Source organism: Aedes aegypti, unplaced genomic scaffold (assembly GCF_002204515.2).
Source record: "Aedes aegypti strain LVP_AGWG unplaced genomic scaffold, AaegL5.0 Primary Assembly AGWG_AaegL5_hic_scaff_1138_PBJ_arrow, whole genome shotgun sequence".
NCBI lineage: Eukaryota > Metazoa > Arthropoda > Insecta > Diptera > Culicidae > Aedes > Aedes aegypti.
Genome location: NW_018734557.1, coordinates 1 through 27,613, shown reverse-complemented (window position 1 = coordinate 27,613; position 27,613 = coordinate 1). Strand labels below are relative to the sequence as shown.

Sequence of the window (27,613 nt, the reverse complement as noted above, 5' to 3'; positions counted from 1 at the left end):
TACTTAAAACAGAAATATTTCAGCAATTTTTAGCATTTTTTCATGATTTTTTTTTTCTAATATTCCTAAAGGAATTTTCCATGGTCATTGATTTTTTTTTGATTTCCAGGCCCCCCTACCCTGTTGGGAGATAAACGAACCGGTAGAGTTTGTTAACTTTATTCCAGTGAGGGTAGGAAAACGGTTACAAATTTCCTGTGAATTTATGTTTAAAGTTAGTTGTAATGTTTGAATTTATGCTAATATAAGTAACTTACTTTTGGTGTTTCGTTATCTCCAACTAATTAACGTTTAAGATCGAGACACTACGGGTGTTTCCTGTTTCTCGCTACCTAGTTGATAATGTAACTATAAGGCTTTAAGTTGTAACATAAGCGCAATTTTCTTACCGCAGGTCTCTTAAGATTGATAGGTGAATAGAGTTCCGTTAACCTGCTTCTTTCTTCTACACACCTACTAATTTAATATGCTTATTTAGTATGTAAAGACTCATTAATTGCATGTTCTCACCGTTTGATAAGGTTTAATTAGGAATATTAGTTTAGTTTGATTCCTAATTCCACTAGAATGTAAGATTTCACTGCAAGGTAGCATAATATAGTTAAGAACAAGTTTTAATTTAATTCATAGTTCATGTAGCATTGCTTCACCTGTTTTTCAATAGTGTTTAGATTTAGATAGCATAGGTGCTCAATATTTTAACATTAGATATAATAATTGGGATAGATTTTAAGTAAACTTTATAAATTCAGCGGATTAAAGATTTGGGAACCAGAGGTTTTAACGATTGCTGTTTTGTTTATCCTCGATCGCTCTTCCCATTGATCGTAACTTCATCCCATGACCTTGTACACGGCCAGCAATCCCTTTTGTGCGGTTTGGGTGTGGACATGTTTGGTCGCTCGCGTTCACAGCAGTGGGGACGTTGGGGCTTGACGGATCTTTAGACGTGGCGGGATCAACACTCCCCCCCGGGATGCGCCGATGGTCATCCTGAGGCGTATCCTTACAGACGCCCACGTCTAGTACGGCGAGCTTCAAGGCAGGACGCTCATAGATACCGCTTGTAGTCTGGACTGTGGCCCACCTTACTTGGCCGTCAGCTCCGGGCTTAGTAGATATTATACGCCCCTTGGGCCAGCAGTTTCGAGGAAGGTTTGGATCCGCGACGATGACTATGTCACCAACTTCAATTGGCTTCGTTGGGGTAAACCATTTCGTACGACGTGTTATCGATGGCAGGTAATCTCGTAACCATTGTATCCAAAATTGGTTAGCCAAACTCTGAGAGAGCTGCCAACAATTTTTGAGGGCGGCTGGGCTATCATCCAGAGGTGCCCATGACTTCAAACCGTTGGATGATCCCAGTAGGAAGTGGTTCGGAGTGAGCACCGGAGATTCATCGTCTTCCAAGGGAATACTGGTTAGTGGCCGGGAGTTGACCACGTTCTCTACTTCAATAAGTAGGTTTTCGAGGACTTCATATGACATCGTACGATTCAACAGCAGCTTATTGAGGTTTTGCTTGACTGTGCGGATTAGGCGTTCCCACGCTCCGCCCATGTGCGGAGAGGCTGGTGGGTTGAAACTCCATGTAGTGTGACGAGTAGTGAACTCGCCCTTCAACCGCTCCTTATCTAAGTCGTCCATAGCGGTTTTCAGCTCCTTACTTGCGCCCCGGAAATTCGTACCTTGGTCACTGTAGATGACTGCTGGTGTACCCCTCCTACCGATGACATTCCGCAGAGCCATAATGCAGGAATCGGTGCTAAGAGTGTGTGCAATTTGCAAGTGGATGGCGCGGATGGTTAGGCAGGTAGCTAGTAGAACCCAGCGTTTCTCGGTTTTTCGATTGGCTGTAACCAAGATTGGGCCGAAGTAATCCACCCCCATATGCGTGAACGGGCGAGAATAAACAGCTAGACGACATGGTGGAAGATCGCTCATGGCTGGCGGTTGTGGGGTTGCTCCGGCGTTCATGCATTCTTGGCACTGCTTGCGGATTGTGTTGAAGGCAGACTTGAGGCGAGGGATTCTGTACCGTTGACGAATCTCGTTGAGTACGGTATTGTGGTTTTGGTGGTGATATTTGTGATGATAATGGAGCATTATCAAACGGGTTACGTGATGATTACGAGGAAGGATGATAGGATTAGCTGCGTCGTAGTCGATCGCCGGGCATGCGCTAGTTCGGCCACGAACTCTCAGCACATCGGAATCATCGAGAAAAGGACAGAAATAAGCAATGGAGCTGCTTTTGGGAATAGATTGTCTTTCCGTTTCATTCAAGCGTTTACCATACAGAATGGCAATTTCATCAGCGTATTCGTTACTCTGGGCAAGACGATATAGGAAGTTTTCTGCCCTTGTAAATTCCTGCTGCGTGAGCGGTCCACCAGTTCGTTGTTTCGTTCTCAGGGCTTGTTTTGAGTTGCATATAAAACGGAACACATACGCTGTAGTATGTAGTATCCTGGACCATTTGGAGAAGTTCTGTGGATTTATGATTGATTCCGTTGTAGTAACGTGTGTTAACAGATGTGCTCGTAGCTCCGTTTCCGTCGTCCCATACCGAGATGCCATAGGCCACTTCACTTGTGGTTTCCGCAGGAACTCCGGTCCTTGAAACCAACGGCTAGATGCGCTAAAATCCGGTAGGTGCGTCCACTTGGTTCCTTCGTCGGCCACGTTTAGTTTGGTTGGAACCCATCGCCATTCGATGGCATCTGTCGTCTCAAGGATCTCACTTACACGAAATGCCACAAATTGACTGTATCGTCGATGATCAGAATTCAACCAGCACAGCACATCTTTTGAATCAGTCCAGAAGTACCGCTTCCACACCTTTACAGATAAAGACTGAGTGATGCTGTTCGCTAGCCGAACACCAAGAACGCTAGCTTGCAGTTCTGAACGAGGAATCGAGAGAAATTTTAGCGGGGCAACCCTAGTCTTTGCGCTAACAAAGGCGGTCTCAACAAAGTCTCCTTCCTCAAACCTAAGGTACACAACCGCTGCGAATCCACTTTCACTCGCATCAACAAACGTGTGCATCTGAATACTGCCTTCTAGCGACACTGTTGTTCTATAACACCGTGGAATCTGAACATTGATGACTTTCGGCAGAACCTTCAACCAAATTAGCCACTTCTGAAACTGTGGGTCCTCTATGGGGGTATCCCATTCAATCGACGTCCTCCAAATTTCTTGCATTAGTACCTTTAGGTACATGAGAAAGTGCGAAATGAAGCCGAGCGGGTCGAACATCATCATTAGTGTACGAAGCACCTCGCGCTTAGTGGGTCGACGACGTCCGCAAAGTAGATCTTGGTCATACCGTGCAGATACCTTAAAAGTGAAACAGTCACTAGTCGTGTTCCACCAAAGGCCTAATACTTTCTCGGTGATGTTTTCTTCTCCGGCTCCGAGGTATTTCTCTGTAGTCGCTTCCTCCTTCAAGGAAGCACGGACAACCGAAGAATTGGAAAGCCAGTTGCGCATTTCAAACCCTCCTGCGGCGTGGATTCGTTTCACGTCCTGAGCTAGCTTTACTGCTTCCTCCTCTGTCTCGACGCTAGCAAGCATATCGTCGACGTAATGCTTCTTAACGATGGCATCGACGGCTTGTGGACACTCATGCTCGAACCGTTTCGCATTAGTGTTTTTAACGTATTGGGCTGTCGTAGGCGAACAGCAGGCACCGAACGTCATCACCGTCATGGCATACACATCTGGCGCGCTGCATTGCGTATCGCCCTTCCAAAAAAAGCGCAAACAGTGTTGATCCTCCTCTTTCATCAAAACTTGGTGAAACATGTCCCGTATGTCTCCGCATACCGCAACTCGAAACTCCCGGAACTGAACCAAAACTGTGAGCAGGGACGTCAGCTGGTCGGGTCCCTTCAACAAAACCGAATTCAATGATATTCCTTGAACGGTAGCTGCTGCATCCCAAACTAATCGTAACTTCCCTGGTTTGTTGGGATTGCAAACCGGAAACACTGGCAGGTACCACTCTCGTGGTTGCCGGATCTTTAGCTCTTCTTCGGTCAATTTTCGGACATACCCTTTCTGGATGTAATCTAGCATTTTCGTGCGAAGTATCTCCGTCAATCCTTCGTCCTTTTTCATTCGGCGCTCCAAGCACTCCCATCTCCTTAAGGCCATCCCTTTACTATCGGGAAGTCGCACCGCGTCGTACTTCCAGAGCAGGCCCGACTCGTAGCGGCCGTCTTTTCTATGTGTTACAGCTTCTAAGATTTTCATGGCTCGCTCGTCCTCTACGGAAAGTAGCACTTTTTCAGGTTTGGATATACCCATACTATCCAGCGTGAAATAGTTCTTCATCGCCAAATGGAGATTTTCATCGGAAACTTCATTGCAGTCGCATACCTGAACAGCGTGATAGTTGACGTGGCTTTCTAGGTGATGTTTTGCTGAGCAGCTTCCGTATACAATCCACCCTAGCCGGGTTTTGACCGCGATCGGTTCAGACGGTTTGCCTTCTCGACTTTTAAATGCATATCCTAGCTGCGCGTTGTCCAGACCGATTAGGATGCGTGGACTTACATTGATGTAGGAATCGAAGGGTATTCCAGATAGATGACTATAGCGGTTTTGCATTTCCGGGGCTATCAGGGTTTGCGGCCTGAGTTTAAGCTCTTGAACAGTCCGAACGTCTGTGAGTGGATACTTCTGCGTTGTATTTCTTGCGGGTGAAATAGCAACTTCAACCTTTTGAGATTCGTTCTCTATTCTTCGTGTATCCCCTGTCCATTTCAAGCAAAGGGACATCTGAGTTCCTTCCAATCCGAGTTCTTGCGCTAAAGAATGTTCCATAAGCGTAAGCTCAGATCCATCATCGATGAAGGCGTACGTTCGAATGATCCTGGCAGGGCCATGTAGCACCACAGGAACTATACGAAATAAAACTTCGTTTGTCTGAGTTTGATGCACGTTGCAACTGGAATTCGTTGCCGTCTCAGATGCGCTTCTGATTGGTGCGGTCTTCTCGCTGTGTAGCAGAGGGTGGTGTAAATATGTACACCCGTTTATTCCACAGTGGTGTTGTTGCCTACATGTACCATTATGTTTACGAAGGCACTTACGACATAACTTCGCTTCACGTACGACGGCCCATTTTGATTCGTAACTCAGCTCGCCAAACCGTTTACATTTGGCAATAGACGAACAGGAATCTTTGCATACGAAACATTCCTTGGATGCTCCGTGCGATTGAGATCGCGTATCTTTTGCAGGACCCGCTAGAAATTTGTCTTGCACATTCTCGAGCTCGGAGTGGATGTTGATGAAAGCATCTTTTTTGTTGCCACGACCCCGTGGAGCAGTATCTGACGTCTGCATGACCGCGCTAGCATCCTCGGCCAATGAATATAGCCAGGAACTGAAGTCCAGAAGATTAGGCGCTGGATTTCCTCGGGTATATTTCGCCCAGTCTAACTTCAGAGATGGTGGTAATCGGTCGACCAGTTCGAATTTGAGTGAAGCATTATACACGAAGTCTCTGACCCCGCATACTTCTATCGTTGCCACAAGATTTTCAACGGTGAGTGCGAAATTGACCAGACTTTCTAGTCGATCTACCTCCGGAGAGGGAAGCGAACGAATTTTTCTTATGGCTGCTTGGACGATCGCCTCCGGCCTGCCGTAGAGCATCTTCAACGTTGAAAGAACTCCGGCCACATTGGAAGGATGAAGCAGACGGCACTTCACAGCATCTAGTGCCTTTCCTTTCAGACATTTACGCAGACGCAGCATGTTTTCCTCGTTGGAGAAGCCGCACATCTGCGTTGATGAGGTATACATTGAAAAGAACAGAGGCCAATCTTCAGGGTTTCCGGCAAACTCCGGCAAATCCTTAGATACCGCTTGTCTAGCGGCCAGTTGGCTCCGGTTGAGGATACAAATAGTCTCCTCCGCAGGAATTCGTTCAGGTTCGATCGCCGGACCGGCCGACACTGGTTGAGTGAGAAACTGTTCTCTCGCCGATCGTAGAGGGAAGCATTCCGATGTTTGATTCGTCTGAAGAACTGCCGGTCGCATCTGTGGTGTAGAACGTTGTTCGGGAGCGAAACTTGGAAATGTGTTTCGCTGTCCACCTTGCGAGTGATGATGTTGGCTTGCTTGCCGTTGGCCGACCGGTACTGGTTGATCAGTAAGTCCAGATGGCACTCCATGCTCTTCCTGCAAATCCTCTTCAACGACACCGGAATCTTGAGCTGCTACGTCACGTTCCGTCTCTCTGATCCACTGTGAAATGTTGGACATTTTCTCGAGATCTTCGTCATCCAAACACGTCTCACTTTCGTCATCGTACTCTTCCAAGATCTTGAACTTCTCCTCCAAGAATTTCTGCTCCAACTTTTTCTGTTCTTCAAGTTTTTGCAACCGCAAATCTATCTTACGACGTTCGCTGCTTTTGCTGCTTTTGCCGCTCTTCTTTCCGCATGATTTTGTATCAACGCAATCTTTTGGGGGTGGATGATCAGCTTGTACTACTGCTTGAACATCTTCGGATGGGGATCGTTGATGTTCCTTGCGCTGTGTTGCTGGACACACTGGGCAGACCCAACTTATTTCGGCTATCCCTTCGGTAACTTCCACACATGAAAAGTGGAACCATCTGTTGCAACCATCACACTGCACCATTCTGCTATTGTCACTATCTGCACACAACTCACAACTATAGCCACGATACGCACGCGCGCGGCGAACCGGATTTCGTCTTACAACGAGCTTTCCGCGCAGATTTGAAAGAGATGATCTATTTTTCAGATCGGCAGTCGAAGCCGCTTGCTTCGGCACTGCTCCTTGAGCATAAAGTTTATTGGCTACGTCAGCATTTACCTGAGTGTTAGGAGGGGGGTTTCCTGCATTTCCCGGAACCGTTGAATGACTGACTACTGCAGCTGTATTGCGTAACACGCCTACCTCAAGGTCCGTTATGCCCACTGTTTCGCTTGACGCGACCGCTGCTGCGCTGGTTGCGCTAGCCGCGACAACTGGACTATTAACGTGAAAACCCGCTGCCAGATTATCGGTTGGTACGAATCCTCTAGTTGAGGTTCCCGCTGATGTGTACGTCACCTTCGTTCCATCTTTCCGATGATTGGAACGCATTTCAGCGGAACCGTTCCTGACAGATCCAGTCTTCGAGCCCTTTCCAGACATCACACAATGCCGCAAAAGAAATTTGTAAGATGTTGGGAGATAAACGAACCGGTAGAGTTTGTTAACTTTATTCCAGTGAGGGTAGGAAAACGGTTACAAATTTCCTGTGAATTTATGTTTAAAGTTAGTTGTAATGTTTGAATTTATGCTAATATAAGTAACTTACTTTTGGTGTTTCGTTATCTCCAACTAATTAACGTTTAAGATCGAGACACTACGGGTGTTTCCTGTTTCTCGCTACCTAGTTGATAATGTAACTATAAGGCTTTAAGTTGTAACATAAGCGCAATTTTCTTACCGCAGGTCTCTTAAGATTGATAGGTGAATAGAGTTCCGTTAACCTGCTTCTTTCTTCTACACACCTACTAATTTAATATGCTTATTTAGTATGTAAAGACTCATTAATTGCATGTTCTCACCGTTTGATAAGGTTTAATTAGGAATATTAGTTTAGTTTGATTCCTAATTCCACTAGAATGTAAGATTTCACTGCAAGGTAGCATAATATAGTTAAGAACAAGTTTTAATTTAATTCATAGTTCATGTAGCATTGCTTCACCTGTTTTTCAATAGTGTTTAGATTTAGATAGCATAGGTGCTCAATATTTTAACATTAGATATAATAATTGGGATAGATTTTAAGTAAACTTTATAAATTCAGCGGATTAAAGATTTGGGAACCAGAGGTTTTAACGATTGCTGTTTTGTTTATCCTCGATCGCTCTTCCCATTGATCGTAACTTCATCCCATGACCTTGTACACGGCCAGCAATCCCTTTTGTGCGGTTTGGGTGTGGACATGTTTGGTCGCTCGCGTTCACAGCAGTGGGGACGTTGGGGCTTGACGGATCTTTAGACGTGGCGGGATCAACATACCCACTCGTGGTATTTTGTCCATACAAAAATTTTAAACTGTAACTTGTTTTCGGCTTAACAGTCATTAAAAGATTACGTTGATTACTTTATTATCTTCGCCTACGTTTCGGTCTGGGAATGGACCTTCTTCAGGCTCGTGATTTTTGGGGATTTGAATTCGAAACTTGTTACCTTCTGAGTAATTGTGTCACCAAGTGGCTCGGTAGCTTAGTTGGTAAATCGCTTGTCTAGCAAAAGTCCTGAGTTCGAATCCCAGCCGAGCACGTGGATTTGTTCATAATTTCACTTTCTTTACCACGCTTAATGAGTTAATTAATTTAAGAAAATTTTGTTTCTTCCCATAATGGCAAAAAATATATATTTAGTAGCAGTTCCGGATTTGGGCTTCGGAGGTCAAATCTCTTTACGGTGACCTTTGGTACAAAATGACCGGGAAAGCTTAGTATTATAAAAATAAGGTACTCGGAAAACTCAAGCAAAAAAATATTACAATACTCTAATTTTACTATACTTACATCACTTTAAGTCTTGTCCATCAAGTCATGGATCATAAGATTGAGTTTTGACTGAATCGTCCTCAATAAAGCCCAAAGTTAAAAATGTTCCAGCTGTAATCAAGACTGTATGATTAATCGAGACTCAACAGCAAAGAATATGTTGTTATTTTTATAATTTTGCACCAATATTTCCATTTAATGAACTTGAACGACAGTCGTTATTGAAGCAATAAGCAAATCGTTAGGTATTTTATTTTATGCTGTGAACATTTTCTAATTTCCTACCATTAATGTTAAAAAATGTATCTATCGCAACAGGATAAAACATTATGCTTTTAAATAATCAATTTGATTTTTGAAGCGATAAAAAGGAACAAAGCATTGTCTAGCGTGGCTTCAATCAGACATTCAACTAGTCTTTGCGAACAAGGAGCAATTGCTTTCAGAAGAGCACATGAGCTCCACTATCGCGGTCAACTAACAACTTCCAGAAAACAATATGAGCCGTCTCCTAGGCTTAGTCTTAGTTACTTGCTTTATAATTTTAATCTTTCTGATATTGACAACAGTTTGGAAGAACTATGTACACATCGATAACTTGCAGATGATGCTCTTATTCTTCTTTCTGGCGTTACGTCCCAACTGGGACAAAGCCTGCTTCACAGATTAGTGTTCTTATGAGCACTTCCACAGTTATTAACTGAGAGCTTTCTATGGCAATTGACCATTTTTGCATGTGTATATCGTGTGGCAGGTACGAAGATACTCTATGCCCTGGGAAGTCGAGAAAATTTCCAACTCGAAAAGATCCTCGACCGGTGGGATTCGAACTCACGACCCTCAGCTTGGTCTTGCTGAATAGCCGCGCGTTTACCGCTACGGCTATCTTGGCTCTAGTATCTGTAAATAGTCCATCGAGCGAAAATCCGGTAAAGACCATAGCAAAATTAACTCGATAATCTTATCATTTAAGCCAATAATTGAGGAGTTAAGAAATATATAATTGTATACAAATTCTGTAGATTTGGGTCGAAATAATAATAAATTCTAAATTCTTAGTGAAAATTGCAATATTCAAACAAATTATGTGGATTTGGATCAAAATAAAACAAATTCTGAGCTCTTAGTAAAACCTGCTATATTACAACAAAACCATGAAAATATTAAAACAAATTTATTAAAATCTGGCACAAATGGAAAAGACTACAGTAGAATATGGAGATATCGAAATTCCGGTAGGATTTCGGATGTGTTTGATAGAATAGTAGCTTCAGTGTCGTGATAGTAAAATCAAGAAAATCTGTGAATTATCGAGTATCTTTACAAGATCATTCCAGGACAAAGAGCACTATAATTTTGGCAGTATCTTTACAAAAAGTTGCGAAAGTTTGGTGTTATTAACTTGCGAAAAGTTTAAAAGTTTTTGATATAACCTTGATGATTTTCATAAGCGAATAGAAAGATTTAAATTGGAACTGGAAAATTGGGTCCTAAAATTTGAAATGAATTCTTGTTTTTGTTTGATAATACGAAAGAACATGTTCTTGCAACTACTTTAGCAATTTTTTCATCTCAAATAACGATTATGACATAATTAAACTTTAATTTCAAAAATGGTTCCAAATATGAACCTTGACACTTTTGATCATGTTTGACGTTCGCTTAGTCGACAAAAACACCACAGGGGTTTTTAGTTTTAATACTGGGGTTGTTCCTATCTGACATTTAGGAAGGGACACGGAAACAAAATATACCCAAAGTTTGAGTTTAAGCCAAGGGGTGTGACAAAATCTAAAAAAAACCTAAAAAAGATTTTTTTGACTTAAAAAAACGAAAACCTTAAAGAATTAAGTAAACATGTGATTTTGGCCTAAAATTAAGCGTTTGGCACTAAAATTGGGACAGGGCTTTAGGACCCTATTGAGACAAACATCGTATTGAATTTGCTAAACACTTAAAAAACATTATCTCATGTCATAATATCTCTATATCAGAATTGTATTTTAAATTTCAAATAATTCAATGGATACTGTTTCACTTTTTCACTTCTCGAGGGCCCCCTTCAACGGGGGGGGGGGGGGCATTTGCTCCCTCGGCACCCTCCCCTCCTAAATCTGGGCCTGTTTAGTAGTCCATTTCCACAATGCCTAATTTTGTTGAATGTTACAAATATGCGGTTTTAGGCAGTGCGGGACTATGCTTGTTTGGGGTTCCGTTTCTTAACGTATCCTTCGGAATATAAGGTTACGAAAACTTCTTTCAGTAGCTTTGGAAATCTTTTAAAATGAGTTTGTTAAACTTCTCCAAAGAGTTAAGAAAAGGTTCACTAATATGCTTGAACTCTTAGAGGTTTTCAATAGACTATCAGAGGTTTGAAATGCTTTTCTCAGAAGCTTTGAAAATTTTCTCCCAGAGTCTAGGAATAGTTTCTCATAAAAAGTTGTAAAGCTTCTCCCGAAAGCTTAGAAAAGCATTTCTTGCAAACTTGGAATAACTTTTCTTTATACACTGTGAAACACTTAACTAGAGATGGGCAAAACAGTTCTTTTCAATGAACAGTTCCCGTTCGTTCCGTTCTTGGAAACGAACTAGTTCGAACGGTTTTTCGTTCTTTTAAAAGTTTCTTTTTATTTTCGCCTTAAGATTAATGTATTACAACTCATAGAAGGCTTTTAATTGAACCTCAAAATTGTCATCTGAATTATGAATCTATTATTGCTTAGAAAATATGAATTAGATAAAATTTAATAAAATGCATTTTATTTTGAAACAAGCAAACGATTCAATGCGAAATGAATTATAAAATGAAAATACAAGTTCGTTCATTGAGCTTTCTTTTACGCGCCAAGTCTTGTCGGTCCGTATTTGACCATATCCAGCTAATCCAGACAAACGTCGAATGAATAAAATGATGGAAGCGAAGCTACGAGAAATCATCACTTACACAAGCACATTTCAATCGTCGCTCCGATTCGTCTTCGTTCTTCATTTGCTTCGTTTTTCTAAGCTGTTCGGTCGGCGAGAACGATGGAAGAATGCATAACGAAATGTTCTTTACACCACGTTTGTTGCGTTCGTTCATTCGTTCAGTAAACCGTTCCTGGTGAACTACCGTTCTCAAAAAAAGAACCATGACTCATTCGTTCACCGCAAAGAACTAGTTCTTTTGAACCGTTCGCGAATGGTTCGCCCATCTCTACACTTAACACTTTAAAAATGGTAAAAAGATTATCTTGGAAATTTGTGAATCCTTATCCGAAAAGCTTGGATAACAGGATTTAGCGATTTTAGAAAAATAGGGGTAAATCTATCTATCTATATAAATAAAAATGGAGTGGTGTTTGTATGTCACGAAATGGCTTGAGAACGGCTCGATGGATTAGAATGATTCTTCCATAGTTATGTTCCTCAAGTGTTCCGACGTGTTTGTGTATATAAAAAGCAAGGGATATTCAACGGGAAAGTTGAAAAAACAGGAGTGAACGGAACTTCCATTTTGCACGGAGCGTTCCATGGCGTTTTTCAACAGCCTACTTGATGGCAAGACGAAGTTTGCCGGGACCACTAGTCTTAAAATAAAAATACATGTATAACATCATCAGACCTTGAAATGAACAGAATGTAACGTAAGTATTAACAAACTAACAGCTTCTGTTGCACAACCGAGACACTTTCCTGACGATAAGTTTCAGTAACAGAATCGGGAATGCTTGATGAAACTACCGTACGACCACGAAGCCAATAGTCCTTTTCTGATAAAATTGGAAAACCTCTTTTCAAATGCTTGCAAAAGCTACTCTAAGAAGATTGAAAGATTCCAGGAGCTTGGGAAAGCTTATATTAGAAATATGAAAGAAAATACTTGCTCTCAGAAGCTTAGAGCTCAAGTCATCATCTCCAAGAAGATTGGAAAAGTTTTTCTCAGAAGCTTGAATGATATTCTCTAAAAGCATAATTGATGATGAATTTTGCATAAAATTCTGGAAGTTAATTTTATTTGTTTCCCAGAGAAGATTTGAAAATTTTCATCCAGGTTTTAGCAAAACTTTTTTCTTGGAAGCTTGGAAAAGCATCCCATAAAATTCCTTAAATGCTGCTCCAAGAAACTCGAACAAGCTGATACCAGAAGCCTAGAGAGCGTCTTCCAGAAGTTTGGTAAAGCTTCTTTCTCAAGCTTTGGAAAGATTTTTTCAGAAGTTTCGGTATGCTTTTCACAGAAGCTCGAGAGTTCTTCTTCCATTCGCTTGAAATAACTATTTCTAGAGCAAAACAAGCTTTTTCTACATACTTGGAAAAGCTTTTTTTTGGGCTTGGGAAAGGTTCTCAAAAAACTTTGGAAAGCTTTCCTCCGAAGCTTGGGAATTTTTTTCTCAGATTTTTGAGAAAGCTTCTATCAAGAGCATGGAAAAAATTCCCAAGAAGCTCGTAAAAGTTTTTCAAGAAGTTTGGGGCATTGGAAGAACATAACCTGTGATCACTAATATGGTTTGGGATACAAAAACCTTCTTTCCTTATTTGATGAAAAAAAAAACACGATTTAATGTTTTGCATAGTGGAGTTTTGATCTTCCTGATACCGTTCTGATTCAAACCCTGGAAAACAGCTGGAAAGGTTTTAATTAAAATGTTTTAAATATCCCGTTCGAGAGTTCCCATCTTTCAGGCACGTTTTAATAATAATTTTAAATAGCAATCTATGGAAATTTATAATGCGCACCCAGTTTTGGCGTTGCTCTTACGAATGCGGGAGATGATTCTTATAATTTAACTATTTAAGTTTTGCTTTTCGACAAAAACACTCAGATGCGGTAGGAGGTCTCATTTACCGAGGAGCAGTCCAATTGGCACAACGCTTGAAGGTTATACACATTTTTAGAATTGTTCATAATTGTACCACAATTTGAAGTTTTAGAACAATTCCAAGAGTTTCTCTCGTAAACCCGTTTAACATTCTTACAGAAACATTAGATATAGATGCATTCCGTCAGAAATTACTTTAGGTACTTCTCAAATAAATCGTCTACGACTTAATAAAAAAAAATCTAGATACGAATCATCAAACTGATATCTTGGCTGCAAATACAGTATTCTGAATCATGGCCGCTGCTTTAAAAAATACTGAGTCATTGTTAGATGATTTTAGAAGGATGGAAATTTCCGGTCTCGAAATGCAAAAAAAAAAAGATGATTGGAACAAAGTTTCAGTAGTATTTATCTAATTAATCTTGAGACATGTTGGCTGAATAAAGGGAAGCTCTGGAGAAATCCCCGATGCGTAAACTTTAAATGTCTAATTTTACGTTGATAACAAATCAAACCAATTAAAGTAATTGCGAGTTCATGATAACGGCTCCGAGAACGAGCCATCCAAAACAATCAATCTCGACAGCTTCAGTCATTCAGACATCCCTAAAAATCCCGCCCAGAAACGTAATTACCAACACTGACAAGCGCAACCATTGCACCCCGTTCATTACCTGTAGGAATAAAAGGTTACCGTACACTTTGTGCAACTTGCAGGATTGCACACCTGTTGATTACGGAGTGAAACTTGGCTGCTCCAGCCACCACCCCTTCAGTTGGGAAGCGGGAAACGTGATGATCGTGAACTAGTTTGCTCGGTGAGCAAGGTTGCGCGAGTCAGCCTGTTAAATGCACCAATAAATTGAAGCCGTTTTAAGCTGTTTTAACGCGTTTGCAGACGTTTTAAGCTGTTTTAATACGTTTTTTTGCCGTTTTAAGCAGTTTTAGGCCGTTTTAAGCCATTTTAGTAGTTTTAAGACTGTTTGGGAGCTGGTCCTTACCTTCCTTCCAGAGTGGACTGTATTTGGTGACTTGAAGTAGCCGTTCCTTAGAGTGGATGAAGTGGACAAATCGGCGGTTGAGTAAGGCCGTCGGCAGACCTTCTTGGGCACTTCGTTGGGATTTCCTTTGGGGTTTGTACGTTCAACACACTCATTTAACACTTGACAATTTATTAACAAGTCCATTACACATTACAAAACACTTTATTTAAAAACAACTACATTTATTATACTAGCTAACAATTATACACATATTTGGGATTGATAATTCCTGGCTCCGTCTAAGCCATTTGCCGATCCTTTTCACACTGATCTTTCGGTTGATTGAGCGATCACTCGATTTTCTCGTCCTCGGGTGTACCATTTCTTCCTCGATTAGGATTCTTGGACCGGGGGGTCCGTCAATGTAACACAGCACTCGAACAAAGACTGTTTAAGACGTTTTGAGCCATTTTAAACGTTTTAAGCTGTTTTAAGCCGATTTAACCCCTTTTGAGCCGTTTAAAGCTGTTTTAAACCATTTCAGCCGTTTTTAAAGCTGTTTTTAGCCATTTTAGACGTTTGAAGCCGTTCTAAACTGTTTTAAGCTGATTTTAGCCGTTTTAAGCTGTTTTAAGACGTTTTAAGCCATTTTAGCCATTTTAAGCTGTTTTAAGCCGTTCTAAGCTATTTAGGCCAATTTTAGCTGTTTTAAGCTGTTTCAAGCCGTTTTCAGCCGTTTTAAGCTGTTTTAAGCTGTTTTAAACTGTTTTAAGCTGTTTTGAGCTGTTTTAAGCCGTTTTGAGCCGTTTTAGACGTTTTAAGCCATTGTAAGCTGTGCAAAGTCGTTTTAAAGCCGTTTCAGCCGTTTTAAGCTGTTTTAGGCCGTGTTAAACCCTTTTTCTCCGTTTTAAGCTGTTTTAGGCCGTTTTAAGCCATTTTAACCGTTTAAGCTGTTTTAATATATTATCAGCTATATTAGACGTTTACAGCCGTTTTAAACTGTTTTAATAATTTCTAAGCTGTTTAAGGCCGCTTTTAGCCATTTTAAGCTGTTTCAGCCATACAGAACACAAATTGTACTCATAGTTTGAGATGCAAAGCTTCATAGAAAGTATTAATTTTATCCATACAAAATTTTAATTACACCATAATTATCATTAAATTTTACCACATTATACAACATTTTAAATATGTATTTATTTAACGAATCCTTTAAATTCTTGCTTCTCCGCCTAGTGTTTTATAAGCATCACGACAGTGTGTAACAGATGGTAAAAACAACATGGTTCTAAGAAAACTGTATAATAACCAAGCAAACATTTGTTAATTGAATATGAGATTTGTCGACAATTATTCAGGAGCCCAAAAGCAAAGGAATGTAAATGACATTTTCCTCTGATTTGAGTTAGGTAAACCAAAAAAATATCACTGTTTTCGAGCCCTCAAATGTCAGTTTTCGGATTTTTCCCGCTCAACAGAAAAATAATATAATTCGTATAAGATTGTTTTTCTGATTCTCATAAATTTTGTATGGAAGGGAAAATTGCTGAAAAAACTCCTCCATTATATTGGCCGTATAACTATAACGAACAGACATTGAAAATATCACAAGGCAGCATTTTAGGACCAATATTATACAATATTTTCACATCTGACTTACCTAAGCTACCTCAGGTATATCAAAAATCTTTTTTTGCCGATGACACAGGACGATGCCTGCGCGTCATCTGTCGTAGATTGCAAAAATACTTCATACTTGCAAAAATGGCAAAACTATCCTAATGTTCCAAAACTTAAACCAAAAGCTCTTTGTTTAAAACCTTCAAAAAAACATGTTACCACGATGAGAGGGGTTCCAATAAATCAGTCAGATGAAGTTATGTATCTAGCGCTCATGCTAGGTTGCAAAAACCTTTTGCCGTTGCGCGATCGCCTATGTTCACCTCGGTCCCAACTTCAAGATCCGGCGCAACGTATGAATTTCATTATCTTATCACCTCCCGCACTCAGTTCACAGCGTGGCGCTTAGGTTCTAGCTTCCCACAATTTTCACGGTCCACGGTAATCCGGATGCAGTAATTGGAGAAGGTATAGTGATTTATCCCTCGGGCAATAGACGGCGAGGTTCTAACTGTAGCTGCTTCAATGTGAAGGGTTAGTATTTAGCTGTGTGAATTTATGGGATCTGCGTGACGACATTGGCATTGATTGTTTAATGATTGTGATTCGTTATCTCTGCCTGCTGGGCTCCGGTTTCGGAAAGGGTGTTATTTGAGAAAAGACTTCGATTCAAAACCGATATAGGATTGTGTTTCGTGCAATGGCATGAGTAATTCATGGCTTGGCAAAGTAAACTTTTGTTGTATTTTTGTTATAATTACAAAAACCAAAGTATAGTTATGTTTATTTCATACTGTTATGTAAACCATCAAATCATTTTTTTTTAATAAATGCATAAACGTACCATTAAAACTGTTGTCACAAAAAATGTGTGTTTTCTTATATAACTCGTTTGAAATAGAAGCATGAAACAAGCTCACCAACTGATAATCCATTTCAAATGAAATACAGTCAAATGAAAAATCATGTTTTCAATATTTGACTCCGAGACTTTTTGCCCCGCTCGAAAGGAAAATTTTATAAAACACTCCAAGCCCAGCGAATCTAAATAGAATTTTCAAAAAGAAAAGATCATATATCGTGTCGGGAATTGAACCCAGGATTTCAGCATTGCTTTGTTTTACAATCGCATTTTATAGTTTGATTACAAGGCTTAAAAATGATATACTGCCCTCAACTAGTGTGTAGCAAAAATTAAGTGGAATACCATTCAGCAGAAGAAGCGCTAATGATGATCGCCAAATTGTTATACGATATTTGCACCGTCTGATACGCGTGCAAATATGCAAATTAGGACATTGACTATCGCGCGTACCTACGATAAGCTGACGGCAAACAGGTAAATTGTCGGAATTATTATTGCCATGCTTGATTACCTTACTTCTTTTGTCTACTCCGTTAATCATGGTATAATTATAATTCTCATAGGTCATACACCTTTCATACTTACGTTTTTCATCTGTAAACTGTGATCCCAATAATCGATATAAGGTCCGATATATCCGAAGTGACTGTCGAACCCTCGCCGCGTAGGCGTGTAAGCCTTCCGGAAGAATCCAAGATGCCACTTGCCCACCAATCGTGTACGGTAGCCAGCTTCACGGAAGTACTCCGGCATCAGCTTCTGGTCCAGTCCCAGTCCCCAAGGCTCGTTCGATTCTATGACATGATGCTGCATTCCAACGTTGATCGGATGCTTTCCGGACATGAGTGATGCTCTCGAGGGAGTGCATAGCGGGGGTGTGTAATGCCGATTTAGGATGATCCCCTGGTATGCCAGAGCATCGATGTTTGGCGTTGGGATTTGGGATGATCCGTGGAAGCTGACGTCGTTCCATCCCTGGGCGAGAGACAGGACAATAATTCACCATAATCAAACGATCTCTCACTGAAGTGCGACTAAGGGTATGCGATATTTCTAATGATTCCGTTAAACGCTATTCGAAACGGAATACCGTAATTTTGGGAAAAATTAGTCTTTTTTCATGTCTGTTTTCTATTATTCATAAAAAAAATCATAAAAAATCAAGAAATCCAATCTCGGCGTGAAACAAATTAGGGGGAGATCCCCCAGTACCGGACACTTAAGCCACTAAATTCATAATTCGAAAAATATTGATTTTATGTGCTCGTGTTACCCATTTATGATAAATATTATCATTTTTATAGTGTACAAAAATAAATTTGAAAATATAAGTATGAATTTTGACATTGTATTTTGATGATGTATTTTAGTACCAAATTGATCGATCTTGAAAGGTGGCACCCAATACCGGACACAATCTGGAAATGCATCGAATTTTGTAAATTTGAACATCATTGAATGTGTTTACTTTAGAAATTGTATATAATTGCCAATTTAATGCATTTGCAACATTCACAAGAACAATTTGAGTATATCATAGTTTGCAAGATGTCCATCAAAAACCTCTTTCTTATGTGATGAAAAATAGCACATTTAACGATGTTGTACTGAATGTTCATTTTTCTTAATTTTATTGCATGTTTGATACCATGATCGACGGAATCCATGAAAAATGAATGTATTTTGAGACACTCGTGCAATATTTACAAAGATATCATATAACAAATCAGGCTGTCCGAAACTGGGGTACAGGAGGTGCTTAAACAAAATTGTAATTTGTCCATATTTAGTCCAATTATAATACAAAATACATTCATACTATCAAATTAGGATTATGTTCGAATATACTTGCGTGATCCAAAGTATTTTTTCATATTCAAAATAATTACTAAATAGGCTCAAAATTGAGGCAATACATCAATTTTTTTAAAATTTTCAATCTCTTGTACTTTTTTAAATAGAAATGCATATTTCAAGGATGTGTTATTCTACGCAAACATTAGTCTCCAGAATAGCTTCCTATACTACTAATACACCATCTTGATTGGACCATGATTTCTCAATGTTTCGACTTTGTCCGGTATTGGGTGCTGTCCGGTACTGGGGGATCTCCCCCTACTTGTCAATGTGATAATTGCTTATTTTGAAAACAACTCTACATACTCAATTTAAGCTACATGAATTCAATAATGCTTGCTAAATTCTCGACAATACAACTTTTTAGGAAATATGAGGGTTTAAATATAAAAAACACGGCCGAAAACATCTAAATGTAGGCACTTTACGAAGGACTTTCCCCACACAAATTTAATTAGTTTGAGAAAATAAACAAATTGGAACGACTTGTGATGATGGAATCCGTTTGGGGAAAATGTATTTTGTATGTAAAGCGTCCAGGCCGACACAATGTTCAACTACGGTAAATAGATCTTGAGGTTGTAAGTACATAGGGATAAGTAAAATGATTGAGATAGGCAAAATTTTGCCCAAATTCAAATGCTTAAAACTTTATGTAAAATAAATAAAATTAGATGCTTGGCCATGTATATTGGCCATCAGACACCGGAGATATTCCAGATTTCCCGAATTCATATATAGGTAGTTTCAGATAATATATACATGCTTGGAAATACAAACATGATTGACCATATTTTCCGGAAGCAGTTTTACGGAAATGACAATATTTCGGAAGATTTTCAACGAATATTAATGTGTCAACCGACATTCAATTTTCAAATGGATCTAGTTTTTAGGAAAAATGTAAACATCTGCAACCTTACATCGCACAAAAATACAAGCGATAGGAAAAATGTGATTTGGACATGACCTTGAAAAAACTCTGGTTTCCAATATACATAGTCATGCATGTTACTGAAAATAAATCAAAATTGCCGCAAAAAGCTTCCGAATGCATCCAATTTCATCATTTTTTTTAAAAGCTTATGAGTATTTGCGTTTAGGCAAACTTTTGCCTGTCTCAATAATCGCGGATTGCGGAATTTTACATTAATTTGCTCCGATTTCATTCAAATTATGTGAGTTCAGTCGTTATTCATGAATATTAACCCCAACTTTTTTATTTGGCATAAATGTGTTCTTTTTTCGTTTAGGATGACTAATACAAAAATTTTGGTTTGTTGTAGTTTCTTTACTATTGATTGGAGAATTCAAAATAAATAGAAAATTATCGACTACAGCGCCATTTTTGGTCGGAAATGTAATCAGAACCGTTTTAATTTCATTTTCGTCCAAAAATGGCGCTGTGATCGAATATTTTTGTCTTGGAGATTCATCAATCATTAGATAAGAAAAAATGAATGCTTTTTTTTTTCTTGTAATCACGCATGTTTAACATATTATCTTTGTAATACACTCAAAAAAAATGCAACAAACACGAAACAAATCTAAAATCTAAAAATAGCTGTGTCAAAATGAGGTGCTCACTTTGCAATATTATACTCTTACTTGTTCAAAGTTTTTCGTCACACACTTTTCTTGGGTAAAAATTTGACCGTGCACACGCCATTTGAAGTTTATATGGAGATTACTATGGAGAACGCCAACCTTTTTGGTTCAGCCCTCTAACTTTTCGCCATAATATTTTACGGAAAAGTGAACAATCTCTTCTCTTGTGAAATCTTCCTAGCAACAACTTTGCCGAAGACCGCAGTTTGATTGGACGTCAGGATAAATTGTTATTCATAATCATAAAGTGGGTTTGCATTTTGCATGCTTATTCAACTGCTCGGCAGGCAACAGTGGTGCTCCTGGCGGATAGAATAGATCAAAGTAATCCAGGCTACTATGTTCTACAGCCAAAAAGCAGTGTTGCTCTGAAAGTAATTGAATGATCATCTCAGCATGATTAAGACTTTGTTATCAATAATAACAAAGTATCCTTACGTCCTATCAAAATGTTGTCTTCGTCAAAGTTGTAGCTGGGAATATTTCAATTGAGAAGAGTTTGTTCACTTTTCCATACATTATTATGGCGAGCAGTTAGAGGACTGAACACAAAAAGTTTTGCTTTTCCATAGTAATTTCCATATAAACTTCAATTGGCGTGTGCACAACCAAATTTCGTCCAAATCACTCCAAATTTTAGGAGAATGATTTTTATCATAATTGCCACCGTTTAAGAATAGGGGAGCAAAAACTTCAAAATTTGCATCAGTCTAATGAGATATCACATTACAAAGATTCATATTTTATTTTAGATCGTAAAATAAGGTAGCAGAGCTGGTAATAATGAAGGCTACGCTTAAAAGCATGCTGCTGCCAAACATAGCGGCGCTAACTATTATCGTTCCTCCCTTTTCTTTTTATCTTGTCTCACAATTTGAGGCTCTGCGTCACTTAAAGATCAACATAAGTTATTTAATAAGTAAAAAAGTGCAAATTAAAAAAAAAAAATATTTGAAATAGAAAACAATAAAATCAATGAAACCCAGCCGACAGCTTTTTGCGTATTTTTTAATTACATCGACTTTTTTACGTTTTTTCACATTACATTCCCTTGATTCCATAAACATTTGTGTATACATCACTTAAAAATGTTACAAATGAAAAGTAATATTGCATCATATTTGTGACACATATGGTTTAAGTCGAAAATGACGTGATACTACACATTATTTTTTGCTGTGAAGTGCCATCTGATGATGACAAATATGATTGAGAATTCATCCGCTAGGTGGCGCTAGTAACAAATATTATTCAATCATCTGTATCTCAAGATCCTTATCAGCTAGAAGGTTGATGTCTCCGGCAAAGCTATTCAGCAAATCAAGGGCTAGCAGGCAGTATAAAGCATGTTCGAGAATTTTTCCGCAAAGTGGCGCTAAGGACAAATTTTCTTCAATCTCTGTACCTCAAGATCCTTATCTGCTAGAAGGTTTGATCAAGGGCTATCTATCGGTTAAGAGTTTGATTGGAAATTTATCGGATAGGCGGCGCTAGTAAAAAAAAAATCTTTAACAGTCTGTACCTTAAGATTCTTATCAACTAAACGGTTATTATCTTCGGCAGAGCTGTTCGGGCGGTGAAAAGTTTAATTAGGAATTCATCCACTAGGCGGCTCTATTAATAAGAAATATTTATTCTTCCCTCAAGATCCTTATCAGGTAGAAGGTTGGTAAATTTGACAAAGATATCAGCAGATTGGGGATTATTTAGAAGTTAAAAATAATGGCATCAATGTATAGCCAATCAGAAATTATTACCAATACGTTACTTAAACAGTTCTGAAGTGTGCCACATAAATAGTAAAACACTGAATCAATACAACTGCTCTTAAGTTGTTGAATTGCTTTGCGGAAACACCAATCATTTAGCTGAGAGGGGTCTTGAGATAGAGAAGATTGAAAATTTATTTTTACAAGCGCCATCTAGATGGTGTATTCCCAATCAGACTCTACACACCAAAGAGCTAAATGTCTTTGCCGAAGATTCCAACCTTCTTGCTAATTAGAGTTTTAGGCAACAATACTGTTGCAAATTCAGGGTTGAACAGCAATTCCAAATCTTATCAGCGTTTTTTGGTAGTAAACTTTAGGCTATGGCACACTTCATAACTGTTTGAATAACGTATTGGTAGTAATTTCTGATCAGCCATAAATTGGCGCCAATATTTTTCACCTCCTTATTCTTCTGATACCCTGAGGTAGAGAGGATTGAAGATTTTTACTAGCGCCACTTACCGGATGAATTCCCAATCAGACTCTTCACCGTCCAGAAACCCTTGATCTGCTCAATAGCTTTTCCGAGGACACCAGCCTTCCCTCAATCTGCTGAATATCTTTCCCAAAGACACCAATCTTCTAGCTAATAAGGATCTTGAGGTAGGAAAGATCAAAAATTTCTTTTTACCAACGCCACCTAGCAGACGAATTTCCCATCACCAATCACCACAATTCTCTCCACCGCCAGATCAAGTCTACTGAAGACACCAACCTTCTAGCTGATTAGGAGCTTGAAGTACCTACAGACTATTGAAGAAAATTTGTCACTAGTGCCACCTAGCGAATGAACTCTCAATCAGATTTTACTTCGCCAGATGATCTGCTGAATAACATTGCTGAAGACACGAACCTTCTAGCTCATTTGTATGTTGAGACATCCGTTTTAGGCCAATTTTGGACCCTTCGTGTTCACGCTTTTTCCGTTTTTCTTAGAAAAGGGGGAGGGGTCAGGAGGGATATCTCGCCCAAGGATTGTAACCGCATTTACTTCAAAATTTATTTCAAAAAGGGATATACTGGTCTCCAAATAATGGTCATTTAAAAATTCAAGGATCGTCTTGGGCATTTAAGAATTAACCAATAATACTGAGAATATAAGTGATTAAAACTGGTCAAATCAATCTTGTTATTTAGAATAACCTTAAGACGACCACACGTGACCGATTAAAAACAAGTTTTCCATCGGGTTTGAATGACTTAGGTGAATTAATATCTTTGTTGCATTGCACATTGGTCCCAAAGCCATATCAGGATGACAAAAATGATTGCGCCTAAACCATCAATTTTAGATATATGTTGTCTTGAGCAAAGTTTCTCCATATTTTTCAGACATTTTTTAAGTGATGTGAAATTAGGGTGTCCCGCATGGTTTACAAGATCAGAACATAAACTTTTTTGCTGACGCATTTAGGCCTACACAATGTTCTACAATGTTTTAGAACAACCAATTTAGAGCAACTTTGTCGAAGAACTCAAATTTCTATCTCTTATGGTTCGCGAGTTTTGTTTTTTTAAACAAATAAGTTAGAATGCTACTGAAAAATAAGTATTTTCTTGATAACTTTTTATACGATGATTTCTCTTAAAAGCTTTGTTCCGAGCACTTTTAGAACTTTTGGTTGCGCAACTGTTTGCAGAAGAAACTACTGTTCTATCTCTAGTGGTTACAGAGTTGTCAGAGATTTTCTTCGAAAAATGGTTCTTTTGAAATGCCGATATCTCTGGAGGGCGCAAACGGATTCTCAATCTTTTGTCGCCATTAGAAAGATTATTTTTTCTCTGTTAATGGTGAAAAAACTGTAGGGACGTTTTTTGTTTTAATAAATTAACACAATTTTGAAAAATAATATGTTATTAAACATAAATTGACGCTTATATTGAGCTGTTCGGTAATCCAATCCGCATGGTTATTAAATTAATAGACTCATTACGCGTGGTAAAGATGGACAAATTATGGGTGAAATTATGAAAAAAATCCACGTGCTCGGCTGGGATTTGAACCCAGGACTCTTCTCGCGTGCGTAGTTAACATGAGATGGATGGATATGGGTTATGAAAGGGGTCCGCGTGGTCTGTAGGGATTTGAATTCTAAACTTGTAACCAACTCAGTTGTTGGGTCACCAAGTGGCTCGGTAGCTTAGTTGGTAAAGCGCTCGTCTAGCATACAAGAGTCCTGGGTTCAAATCCCAGCCGAGCATGTGGATTTTTTTCATAATTTCACCCATAATTTGTCCATTTTTACCACGCGTAATGAGTTAATTAATGTTATTAAATGAAAATTGTCCATAATTTGTAAAATTCATAAAAAATCATCTTTAAGCGTTGAGCGTTAGCGTTAGCGTTATATTCACCATAAACCGAAATGTAAACGGCAAAAAAGCGAAAAAAATAGCTGAAATAACCGAAATAACTGTACACTTGTATTGATATAAGATCGATCATAGTAAGCGGAATCTAAAGTTTGTCCAGCTAAAAAAAAATACGGTTTAGGCGCAATCATTTTTGTCTTCCTAGATATGGCTTTGGGACCAATGTGCATTGATTTTTCCATAGATAGATATTTTGAAACCCATTTAAACGGATGACATACAATCAATATAGATTTCTCCGCATGGGTCAAGTTATTTGAGGTGTTTGACATCAAAAACAAGGACAGATCTACATTTTTTCTACCTATTGACAGGGGTACAATAATCCGATGAACTAATAAGATATATTTTGTGGTTTTATATACCTTTTATCAAGAAATAAATGCTTCAAACATTCGTAGGTATATCAAGTAACTTTATGGTTTATTGTATTTACTTTTTTCACAGAACTTCCTTTAATTATGATACTTTTTTTTTCGCAATATATGTTCTTGTACCGATAATGAAAATTAGTAATTTTCTGTGTGTTATTTTAAACAAATATTTTTAATAACTCGATTCATGCAATAAGATCTAAGTATATTTGTTGTTAGCTTTTACCTTTTTGAAGGTCTTACTCAATCAAAAAATTAAATAAAAAACTGGTATTTATTCACCTAAGTTTTTAAAATCCAACTGAAAACTCTCAACAGAGACAGGGTTGGTGGCCTAATGGCTACCGCTTCTGCTTTATAGGAAGAAGGTCATGGGTTTCAATCCCAAGCCCGTCCTTTTCCCCGTACTTTGTAGTTGAATCTCTTGCTTCTTTACCATTTACCATATAACAGTACAACTTTACATGTTTTGAACAATAACTCCGCTAAACTATCACTTTGTTTTAAAACCTTAACTTTGTTTTAAAATAAGAGCTTTTTTTGGTTTATATCACAGAGAACACAGGAAACATAACGTAGACTCATTTTATAAAAACTATTTCCTTTTTTAATACACGATTATTGCTAATTTACGTAATCACTCAAGTGGGCACTCCATTTTGACGGTGACTGTATATGGTCGATTTTCTTCATGCACACTTCAAGCTCGTTTAGCCTCACTTTTAACCCGTATAGGCCTGAGTGGAAGCAAAAATACTAAAACCATCACCGCTCAGGGAATACTTAATGGATTCAAATAATATTTAGTCAGTACACTAGCACATATATCAAGTTTCTGAAAGTGACCAGAGGAACTCGGGAATGTTCCTGTGGTCGGAGTCTTCCGGTAGCTAGACTATTCTTTGGGACATGCCAAATTATCTTTATTTATTGATAATAACAAAAAATTTAATTTGCATAATTAAATAAGATCTGAGACTTAACATTATGAATAAATAGGTTAGGTCGATTATAGCTGATTCCGGAAAATATCTGTGACTTGGCATTTGCCTACATCCAGTGGCACAAAACACAGCACCTTTTTCACCCGACCTGACCCAGTGACCCACCGGAATAACTCCGGTCACAGGAACATTCTTGACATTCTATGGTCACTTTCAGAAACTAGATATGTCTACGAGTATACTGACAAAAAAAATAATTGAAATCCGATAAGTAATCGCTGAGCGATGAGAGTTTTAGTTTTTCTTCTTTCACTCAGGCCTATACGGGTTAAGATTATGGATTCCGCTCAATTTTTCACAGTAGCTTCTGGGCATCCAAATTAACAAATTTGGGGGGTTTAACTTGAAGTTTTCGTAAGGTAATTAATTCCATATAAAATAATTATATTGTTCCGTTTCGTATCGACATATCGCATACCCTTAACTCCAACCCTTTTCTCACGTACAAGATCATCCGTCACTATCACAACAATATTGGGCCGTTCGTTTGACCCTCTCGACCTATCCCCTGAGGCACTTATCACAGCCAACAACAGTAGCACTAATCCGAAGCGAACACTATTCATTTTCATTTTCTTCTAAGATGCTTTCACAACAATCGTTAGCCAACAGCATCGATCACCCTCTATGCACTTTTTCAAGCACGTGCAAATGCACGTCCAATGGTCACGACGCGCACTTGCCCGATCCCGATGGAACTTGAGTGTCGATTAATGCCTCGATCGCAACTGATTCGACTCCGGCCAGCTTCAAACAGTTTTATAAGTTGATAAATGCATACAGGTAGACAAATTGTAGGCTATCCAGCAAGCTAGTCAGCAAGCATGTCAGAACAGAACAATGCTGGAGCGAAACGTGCCGGGAGATGCAATGCACAACTTCACCCTAGCCGAGGTGCAATGGTGCAGTAGACAGGCAGCAGACCAGTCGGACAACAACCGGTGACGATGACGATCATTCTGAATATGTGCGACGCTTCAATGCCCCAATGACCGGTAACGATGCCTAAATAAAATGAGATGAAAAATATACAACAGGATCTTTTGATGCTCAATTGGAGGACTGAATAGCCAAAAATGATCGGTGGTGACTAGCGGGTATTATCGCCTTCTAGGTGGAGCAGCATCAATTATCGAGGTAAAATGCAGAAGCAACGAACAAATAAATTTTTAACAACTTCATTTCGTAGCATGTTGGGCGTTAATGACGATACTATTAGACCCAGAAGAGTAGAGTTGAATCGTTACTCCCATTTTTTTAACTTTGCAAAACCTGCTTATATGTAGCTAACAACAATTCCATACCTAGAAACTGAACAGGTTCGGCTCAAAGATATTGGAAATTTCCCAAGATAACCCTGCCAGTGAGCTAGTTCAATCAGCTGTTTGGGTAGTTTTTGCATTTGTCGTTCGAAGTAGAACTAGTTGAAACAGGCATCCACTTAGCGGGGATTTTTCATAAATCACGTCCCCTTCATTGGGACACTTTTTGTGATATTTCCAAGATTTATCAGTGAGGATCTGATGATCTATGATAGTGTGATCTTTGGAAGATCTTCCGATCAACTTTGGTACATGGTTCAAGGATGGCCCCTTACGAAGTAGCTATTTTGCGCCTTATTCTCGTCTTCTCTTATTGCCAGATTTCTCATTACTTGTTGCGACATACAGGGAAGGCTCAAACTAGCAAACGTTTATTTTACTCCGGGAGCGCTTTTATACTCACTCCTTATACTGTGCTCTTCAAGAGAAATCCACGGAATGCGATTATCTGAAAATGTCGATATACCGT

The 27,613-nt window shown here is 39.0% G+C and overlaps 1 protein-coding gene across 1 annotated transcript in view; it reads right to left on the bottom strand.

Moving 5' to 3' along the window:
- LOC23687723 (arylsulfatase B) overlaps nucleotides 1-26,649 on the bottom strand; it is a 49,273-nt gene extending 22,624 nt beyond the window's left edge. The window contains exons 1-2 of the mRNA XM_021856089.1: nucleotides 26,269-26,649; nucleotides 17,420-17,809 (exon numbers count right to left, since the gene is read on the bottom strand). Of these exons, the coding sequence (XP_021711781.1) occupies nucleotides 17,420-17,809; nucleotides 26,269-26,394 (516 nt within the window). The 5' untranslated portion in view covers nucleotides 26,395-26,649. The remainder of the gene's footprint in view (nucleotides 1-17,419; nucleotides 17,810-26,268) is intronic.
- Between the last annotated feature and the right edge of the window lie 964 nt (nucleotides 26,650-27,613).